A 10363-nucleotide genomic window follows, 5' to 3' on the forward strand; every position below is an offset into this window, starting at 1 on the left:
TCACTGTTACAGTGTCCGTTTCCCTGTGTCTAGTAGCCATACTGAGAATGAGTCATCAATTCACCACTGGCTGGCCACAGTCCAGCTCTCTATGTGCAGAACAGATAGACAAAATGGCCTTGTGAAATCTGCATGCTTATAGCTAGCAGCACTACTTCCTTTCATACTGAGTGGTTGCAATGTTTTTGAAAATCTTTGTCTTTGTCAGCTAAAGGGTAAAACACTGCCAGTGTACAGTAATAATTCATATTAACAAACAAATAAACAATACAGTACATGGTTTGTAAGAATTTTTTGTTTGTTTGTGACATAGCCTGTTTTGTTTTGGTTATGCAAACAAAACAATAAACGTATTTTGGGTTTTTGTATGTTTTTTTCTGTGTAACAGGCTGTTTAGATTTGTTTTTGTTATTTGCCTTATTTTTGGTATCAACAATACTTAATGGGTTGTTGGGGTTTGCTTTATTGTTTCTTTGCAACAGTCTGTTTTGTGTTTTTCTTTTGCTATGTTTTGTGACAGCCTGTTTTTTTGTTTTTTGTTTGTTTTGCCTTAGCAAATAATACAATAAATGAGTTGTCTGTTTTGCTATATTTTATAAATTCTAACAGTCAAGACTCATGCTGTCTTGTTTCCTTTTTCTTAGTAAATCAGCAGATTCACATTTACATTCACACAGACATTGGTCTCCTTTTTTTACATTTGAAATGGTCCGTTTTGTTTTAGTCTCGTTTTTCATTAGTTGTGAATAAAATTAATGAGGTCTGTTTGAAAGGTTGAGTCGAGAGAAGCTGCAGTAAACACATCTGCTTTTTTTTCTGCATTGCAGTTTGCATGGACGATACCACGAGCTGGCTCCACATTTGGTTCCCATGGACTACACCAATGACCCTGATGTTAAAGTCCCTTTAGCTCTCATAGTCAACATGCCAGAACTGAAGGTAATACTTGTACACACATTTAAGTATTATGTTTTTTTACATTCTCTGGCACTGGTTAAAGCTACAGGATGCTTGTGCAATGGACTTCACTGCATTTTTAGTTTGATATGAAATATAATAGAGCGAAAAAGTTTTTATAGAGCAAAATTGGTTTTAAATGGCCACGCTAGCTGAGCTGTTTATATGATATGGCACAACCGAAGGGAGCGAGGGATATTATTATATAACTATGCTTATGAAAGTTAACACCCCATGAGACATTGCCATTTCATCATTTATTATGTTGCATACTTTTAATCCTCAAGCAAGTAAGAGGGGAACAAGAAAATCATATTTGTCTAATTAAAAACTTCACATCACAATACAATTACATATGATTTTATGCATTTGCCAGATACTTATATATAAATCAACCTACATTCAAAATATATATTTTCTCTTTCTAGTTTATGCATTCCATGGGAATCTAAACTATGAGCGCTTTTCCACCACCGTGCCGAATCTTTCTTGTTGCTTAACCGTGCCGATCCATGCCAGCCGGTACGTAAATGGTTTCATTATACCACCACAGGGCTGATAACGGAAATGTTTACAATGTAAACACAAACGCGATGCCTTTGTAACACAAGAGACGGAACTATAACGCTTCTGCGCACATTCATTAGCACGATTCGGCGCGGTTGTCTAAGGAAAATTCTGAGACGAGAACAGTTTGTAATCGTGCCGTTTCAAACCCGGTTCACGTGGAAACATAACTGTAACCGTTTCAGACTGTGCTTAGAACGGTTTGGCGGGATGGTTGGAAAGCGCTATATGATGTCAACATGGCAGCGCCATGTTTCACTGTTTGAGCTATATATTTTAGTAGGATTGTAGTACTACAATCAAAAGTGGAGCTTTCCAAATAAAAGTAATCTACCGATTATCACCATCATATAGAAGCTCTATAGATAGATTGCTCCAAGAGTCTTTACACTACACATAGCTTTATTTAATACACTTGCTGTTTGAACTGTCTGTAAGTAGTTTATAGATTTTGTCCTGTCTTAAGTATACTGTTAGAGCATAGCTGAAAGCTAGAACAGAAGGCATGAATTAAACTATCTACACATGTACACTATGGCCAAGATTGCATGTTCTTTTCAGCACTGATCGTCTATGCAGTTTGTTGATATTGATACTATATACGTGCAGAAATATTTCCAGTCCCTGTTAAAACAACAGAATGCTTGTGCAGTGACTCTCACTACATATGTAGTTTGATATCAAATATAATAGGAACTTGTTTTTATAGGGTGGAATTGGTTTTTAATGAGCGCAGTGGCTATCCAAAGAGAGCATTAATCCAATGAGAGCATTAGTCGGTATATTATGTTACCATTAAAGTCATAATGATGTCACTACATAGAGGAAGCAGTTTATTAGCTCCATTTCTCATCTGGTCACGGCGAAGCTGTTTTAGATGATTCATCAAACGTCTTTACCAAATATATTTCTGTATGCCATTTTTGCCTATACATCTTTGTTATTGCGATGTCATCACACCATATCTCTGACGCTACTGTGTAAAATAATCTCCGTATTTATCATCATGGCCATATCGCAGATCCGATCTCATCTTTCCCCAATAATACTAAGCCAACCCTTAGCCAGCCTGTATTTGGTTGATGTTACAGTTTAAAAATGAGCATCGTTACGTTTGGGTGCCAGATATATAGAGCTATAAACCCCCCTCTCAGAGTTGGATGGCTGATGGAGAGCAGTCGTGTTGGGATTGATGAGGCCACGGCAGCTTCCAGTTTGCAAATGTCCTCTCAACCTTCATAAACATAAATCTCGGTCTACTTCAACCCAAGCCTGTCTGATAATTAGCCTTTATGTGCAAAAGTCAAGTAATTCACAGCACCTCAGACTACCGGAGGCCTGTTTACCTGTTTAGACCTGTCAATAGTGACACCTCAGTATATTGTCCTTTTACAAGGATCAACTATATAGAACAGAACAGAATAGAGTATGCAAAAGAACAGATTATGGAAGGGAAGGAATATGGAATGGAATATGGAACAGAACAGATTATAAAAGAATAGAATAGAATAGAATAGAATAGAATAGAATAGAATAGAATAGAATAGAATAGAATAGAATAGAATAGAATAGAATAGAATAGAATAGAATAGAATAGAACAGAGTATGGAACGGAACATGGAACAGATCAGAACAGAATATGGAACAGAACAGAATAGATTATAATAGATGGAATATGGAATATAATATAATATTGAATATAGTATTGAGTAGAATTGAGTCGAGTCTTGTTGAGTGCATCATAGCAACTCAAGAACTGCTTAAAATACTATTACTAACAACACGATAGCATCATAGCATTAGGTTTTGTATGTGCAAACACTCAAATTGTCTATAAATATAAAACATTTGTTTTAGTGATTTTATTCAAACTGATCTGAAATCTCAGGCTTGACCCTGTATTGCTTTGTTCGTTTCTAGAGCTGTCGAGTCAGCTGTTATAGGGCATAAAAAATCCTTTAGGCCAATAGGCAGTAAGAAATATATGGGCATGAGTTTGGGGAGTCAGCCTTTCTACATTTTATACATGACTCGCTCAGCAAAACCAAATCTGCAGCATGCGTGCTTGTGTACAACCACTGGTATGCATTTATACATTGTAAATTGTTTGAATACAAAAGTACCATGTAAAGTATTTACCACTACCATATTCAAATACTAAATTAGTGTCATTTCATTGTACTCCAAAGAATACCAGCTAGAATATTTTGAGGGGTCAAAAAATGAATGAATTAATATTTCATATATTCTAAAAATATCTATTTCTGATTTCCAGGAGAACCCGTTCAGAAATCGGATTGTGGAATCGTTCTCCGAGGACGGCCAGGGCAACCTCAGCTTCAATGATTTTGTGGACATGTTTTCGGTTCTCAGTGAAATGGCCCCCAGAGAACTAAAGGCCATTTACGCTTTCAAAATATACGGTAAAAGTAATTTTTCATTGCCTCATGTCCTGTCCACAAAATTGAAATAATACAAACTAAGTTTTACAATCTGACTATCACTGCGGCTTTAGAGTTTATAATAAACACTTATAAAGCAACTTTCATAAACAGGACAGCAAACGTGTATCAACTTTTTGTTGTTAACTCTTAACGTCTTGTTTTTTTAGACTTTAATGTGGATAATTACATCTGCAAGGAGGACTTAGAAAAAACGTTAAACAGGCTAACAAAGGAGGAGTTGACACCGGAGGAGGTTAATCTGGTGTGTGAGAAGGCCATCGAGGAGGCCGACCTGGATGGAGATAACAAACTCTCCTTTGCTGACTTTGAGAACATGATTTCCAGGGCTCCTGACTTTTTAAGGTTAGAATATTGGGTAGCTATAGTAAAGGGGCATTTTTCTTTAATGCATGCTGATCTGAGTTCAGTTTTGCGGTTGCATTACTGTAAATGGTTGTTTAAGGTTCGCATTTTGGCAGGAGTTGTGAAAGCGAATGTGATTGGCTGGTTGCAATGTAAATTCACAGCTGTTTATCGGTCCACTGATAAAAATAAAGGTAGCACTTCAACAGAAATCGATTGAATGTATGACTCTAAAACACTAAATATGGGTAGCCGTAGTGGACTTGATATTACACAAACATTAAATCGAACCGTGCCTTGATGGCTTTCCCATCACTGCATGAGAGAGCAAACCTGTGACTCAGCATTCAAGCACATTAAGAAGATGTTGTACCTCTAAATCAGAGCTCACAGGCACATTCATTATGGGCTAAATGTAATTTATACATTGTGAGTGCTACAAGAAACAGTTTTTATCTTGTTTTTAATCTGTTGATCTCTGAAAGATTTAACCGCTGTACCGCTGCATATTGATCGAATGTCGTACACATTAATTGAAATGACAGTAAAGTGAGGTCAAAATTTGTTTTTAGAGAATGATGCTGCGCTTTCCCCAACTGAAACATGCACAGGTGGTAAACGTCTGCTGTTTGAAGATCTGTGACAAAATGAACTCAATGAACCAAATTCTTTCTGCTATTCCGCTGACAGATTCATAGAAGTTTAATGTTAACATCACTTCTGATTTTATGATCTAAATGCTATCAAAGGCCATCTGCTCCTTCTTTTCGAACACTTTTTAATATATCTTTATGCTTGGTTTACATTCTCATGCTGAGAATGTCCAGCGAGACTCCAAAATGACTCCGGTGGGTTGGGCTATAAAACCTATCCTCGGATCTATTGACAAAAATCCATTATAATATACATACCTATGTCTTTATACACCTTTATGGGGTGAGAGAGCCACACACGCACAGTCATTTACAAATGCACGCGAGAGATCCAGACCCAGTCAGCTTCAGGGGCTCAGTGGACTGCATGGTCCATATCGTGCAACACAGCTTTTAACAACAGGGCTCCGACTCTGCGTTCCAACCTTATTCCACGTTTCCTTTCTTTTGAATTATTGTCAGTATATTATAATATAATTTTATTATGTCTTTTAAATGTTGGAAACCTTCGCTGTTGATGACAACTGATGAAATAACAAGAAACGCTTATTAATAAGCCAACTGGTGAAGGTAACAGCTGGGCTAAGCCTGCTGCTTACTGTGCAGAGGCTGTTGTTTTTTTTATTAAAAATGATTTCCCATACAAATGAGTTTGTTTTTTGTCTACATATAGACTTTAGGCTACTTGCTGCATGCATTCAGTATAAACGCTATAAGCATTTGACGGTCAAAAGCAAAGATAGATAGATAGACATTCAGACACACAGACGGACAGATAGATAGATAGATTTATATCTTATTTTAATTCTTATTTTATCCAGGGCTGCCATGGAAGTTGTCTCATTGTAGTTAAAAACATTACATATTTTCCATTTAAACAGGGTTTTGTAGTTAGCATCAGTGGAGACTAGCGCTAAACATTTCTATTATTAAAAACTTAAAACATATTGAATATTTAGCCTCCAACGTCGTGTGTTGCACTGGTTGCCCTGGTTGCACTCAAACCTCAGCTGTCTCAGCTTAGCACTGAATCTTAGCTGACTACACCATCTCTGTAAACAGTAACTCCCACCTTCTTACATTTGATGGGCCAATGACCACCTTATTTTAACATTGAGGTCCACTGGTAGACCATTGAGGAAAAAAGTTTGCAGCACCCAAAAACTACAGATAGTTTTTGTGACATTTCTATCACAAATTTTATTACAATTAAATTAATGGCGGGTGAGATCCTGCGTGAGAAAATAAAGGTGTGGCGTAAGAGCGTGAGAAAACTGTGAATTGTATGAGGGTTGGCAGCCCTGTCTTATCTTGAAGTAATTATTTAATTATATTTTACAAACAAGTCGTTGTCAGTCGTCCTCATCAAAACTTTATTAAACGTGTTTAATATTTACTACTGGCACCCACGACTGATGACATCACGGCTGCGCTGGAGACTGTAGCTATAGATGTTTGTACATTACAAAGAGGGCAGTTTTAATGGAATATATATAGGCCTGTTATTACGTTATTAAGTTATTACTGTTATTACGTTATTAATACATATGGAACATCAGGTGCAAGTAGAATGAAAATTTTTCCCATCATACTAATAGGATACATATTGCATCTTAGGCTAAATACAAATTCTCAAACGAAAAAGCTAACTCTGCAAAACGCATGCAACAAAAAGCCCTGGATATTAGGGTTATAGGCCATAATAAGTTTTATCCACATCAAGCTTACATTACATTACATTAGTTTCCTAATTAGGTTGAGTTAGTCAAAGTTAGTAAAAGAGTACAGCATACATTGACACTCCAATGATCATCATGTTTATATTGTTTAACATGCTTTGTCGAGTAAAATAAATCATGTCTAAATGATCGGGCGAGCGGTTGTTTCTCAGTCTTTTCAGGTCTCACTACCGCAGCACTCATCCTTACATATATTAAAGCACAACATGCTTTAAGTAATCTATTCATGAAAACATATAGTTGAATAAAAAGGAAACAGATCTGATATGTGATGTGAACAGAGAAGTGAGTTTGGCGGATCAGTCAAAATCATTTGTCACGTGTCTTTCGCACGTTTAAAGATGTTTGAAAGTTGAAAAATACTAAATCAAAATAACCGTTACAATATACAAAACGTTTCAATAAACATGATCGCTTAGCAAATTTTAAAAGAAGACTGTACCTGCAACCCTACACAGCTTTCACTCGATCATTGCGATTGAGAATCAATTGTCATTTAAAAATATCTATATAATAATGACAACCCAATTGTTCCCTTATTGTCACTGTTTGTGTACAGTCTCCAGCGCAGCCTGATGTCATCAGTCGCGGGTGCATTTGTGAATTATAGTACGTGCGTCATTTTACTGCTAGCAATAGTGGATGGTTGTTTTGCGTCTGGATCTCTCGTGTGCATTTGTGTATTGCACTGCATGGGTCTGGATCTCTCGCATGCATTTGTGAATTTCAGCCCGTGGATCTGGATCTCTCACGTGCATTTGTGAATACAGTGCATGAATGTTGATCTTTTACGTGTATTTGTGGGAGGTTTTGATACTGTTTTCACGCCATAGATGTGTATAAAGACCTTATTAATGAAGCGATATGTTTTTATCTTAGAATGAGCTATTTCTATCTACATACACCGTGTGTACCCTTACATGAAGTTCACCATGTTGTTTCTACAGTAGCCCTAAACAGACAAACTGTTCTACAGAGCCTGTTTTGTAAATGCGTTATCTCTTTGGCAAAGAAAATGTGACGACATCTTAGTTCTGTGTCAGCCACCGTAGTGCTTCGAAAGGGAGGGGTGGAGTGAGCCGTTGGTTGCAATTCGTGACCTCTGAGCTAGATGCTACAAAATTTCTTACACAAATATATGTGCTTATATTTCTAATCTAATACACGTATCCTCTTTTTCTATCACAGCACCTTCCATATACGAATCTAAATGGAAGATACTATTGCCGACGCCACAAACTGAATAGACGGATCCACATTAAAGGATGTATAGCCTATCTGCAATTGTTAACCTTGCGTTGTTGACACCGGAAGCACACTTGACTGGATTACCGACAAATGCATGACTGTTTTTTCACCAGTGGAAAACTTTAAACATTGGTTCAGAAATCCTGTCGCTTTCTCAGAGAGAGGATACGGCGGAACGGCGAGGCCTTTTGAACTGCTTTTGGATTAAAACTACAGAGCATAAAATCGCTTAAATGGGCTTCTACAAATGTCTTTCTAAGTCTGTGGCACATCGGACACAACTTCGAATGACTCGTGTTTGGGATGCAGGAGATCACAGGACATTGTTTATCCAGGAATGGATGGAGGACAAACCAGAGATTGAGAGAGGGCTACAAGCACAGCACTGGCATTACCGTAAACAAGTGTTTTTTACAGCTATGCAATCTTTATCCATCGAGTGCATGAATTAGATTATGTTCCCCGCCTTTTGTGTCCTCGTAACAACAGCTTTGCCATTTCAACCTCTTTCAGTATGCTTATCGAACTGGAGCATGATGACAATCATATCTAAATGTTCTCCAGTTGAATGAAGGGCTCCGTTATCTTTCTCTTATCATATCTTATGATATGTATTTGTTTTGTCCGCAGATCCCTTGTGTTCCCTCTGTCCGAACTTGAGGTATCAGCGTCAAACTGTCTCTTACCTTTGACTTTTTTTCAGTATTTGATGTGATAGAGGGCATTTGACTTAACTTTTAATAAAAGTTTTCTGTTGATTGTTGACTTGTGTGCATCTTTCTATCATGTACTTGGTGTGAGTAAATAATAATGAAATTGCCTACAACAAGAGCGTAGAAGCGGGGCTAGTTCTAACAGGAAGGAAAAGACAGGGAAAAATTGTGGATTACATTCATAAATTCTTTTAATGCGGCTATTATGAATATGAGCCAAAACCACAAAATTAATCTACAATTGCAATTACAGACTAATCGCATCTAGATGGCATTGATTCCTTCCTCATGGCCATATGATTTGATCAGTTCCTACTGTGATTTTGGCTCTCCCTGTATCGTTTTAGTTCGAGCTCCATTCAGCTGCAAACCAACCAGCCTTAACCATAAAGATGAGACGACAATTATTCTTCAGGCCATCGTGTTGTATTTCGCTTTAATGACTTTTTAAGCTGAATGAGATCGTTAGAAGCAGCGCTGCATCAGCACCCATGTGATTATACCCCCAGCATCCGGTAAATCTCCAGCCGAGATGCACACAACTGTCCTTGGCCATATTAGTCCCATTGATGATTTACAGGGTCAACATCCATCTGTCCTCCTCTGAGGCTTTGATGTTGATTCTAAATGAATTCTGTTGGTTTAAGTTGGTAAATGTTTATGTTGTGTTTGTGTTTTTGCAGTTATTGAGGTTGTGAGTGTATTTGTGTGAAAGTCAAATTTTGTCACCACGAGTATTGTGAAACCAACACAATCGCACAGGAATTCGTAACAATTTTACAATGTGGTTTATAATTTGTATGAATAAATACAATCTGCTTTCTGCCCACTGACTTTAGGGTTGTGGTGAGGTTTCATTCTTCTTCTTTCACGTTCTACGTCAGGGTGGTGTGAAACATCTCAAAAACTGGTCTGTGAGGACATTTAAAGGTCCAATGTGTAAATTTTGGAGGATCTAATGACATAAATTCTATACTACTATACATAACTATGTGTTCAGAGGTGTATGAAGACCTTACATAATGAAGCGTTATTTTTTATTATCTTAGAATCAGATAATTCTATCTACATGGAATTTGCCATGTTGTTTCTACAGTAGCCCTAATCGGACAAACTGCTCTACAGAGTGTGTTTTGTAAATATGTTATCTCCTTTGGCAAAGAAGCGAAAACATGATGACATCTTACTTCTGTGTCTGCCACGTAGTGCTTGGAAGTGGTGGAGAGGAGTGAGACGTTGGTTGCAGTTAGCATCCTCACCGCTAGATGCCGCAAAATTTCATACACTCGACCTTTAAGGCACATAAATTTACCAAATAATTCTTTACTCTTTATCTGACAATGTAAACATGTCTTAAGGGTGTGGAGCAAATCTTTTCGGCCGGTTTCACATTAGCACTTTTGGTGATAAAAACCTGGGTGCGCACCCGCGAACTTTACCCGAGTCAACTTAAAAAGAAAGATCTGGGTGAACTCCAGTAGGCTTCGCTGCTGATATGGTACAATTGCATTCATATCAGCAGCGAAGCGAACCGCAATTAATGACGTATTATTTGGAAAAAATGTGTGCTTGTGTGTTTGTGTTTCTCACTTTTCTGATGAGCGTGATTGAAGCTGGAAACAAAACTTCACAGAAAGCGAGCAATGCTATGCACTTCTCCTGCGTCGTTGTTACTATCG

The 10363-nt window shown here is 37.5% G+C and overlaps 1 protein-coding gene across 2 annotated transcripts in view; it reads left to right on the forward strand.

The window, feature by feature from the left end:
* cib2 (calcium and integrin binding family member 2) overlaps window positions 1–8735 on the forward strand; it is a gene marked incomplete at its 5' end in the record, with an annotated part of 23724 nt that extends 14989 nt beyond the window's left edge. Inside the window, 4 exons of one of the 2 annotated variants that reach the window (XM_079449859.1) lie at window positions 828–939; window positions 3800–3947; window positions 4136–4331; window positions 7912–8735. In XM_079449859.1, the coding sequence (XP_079305985.1) occupies window positions 828–939; window positions 3800–3947; window positions 4136–4331; window positions 7912–7933 (478 nt within the window). In that variant the 3' untranslated portion in view covers window positions 7934–8735. The remainder of the gene's footprint in view (window positions 1–827; window positions 940–3799; window positions 3948–4135; window positions 4332–7911) is intronic. The other variant, XM_079449860.1, reaches the window with a different exon arrangement.
* Between the last annotated feature and the right edge of the window lie 1628 nt (window positions 8736–10363).

Source organism: Barbatula barbatula (genome assembly GCF_947034865.1).
Source record: "Barbatula barbatula genome assembly, chromosome: 25".
NCBI lineage: Eukaryota > Metazoa > Chordata > Actinopteri > Cypriniformes > Nemacheilidae > Barbatula > Barbatula barbatula.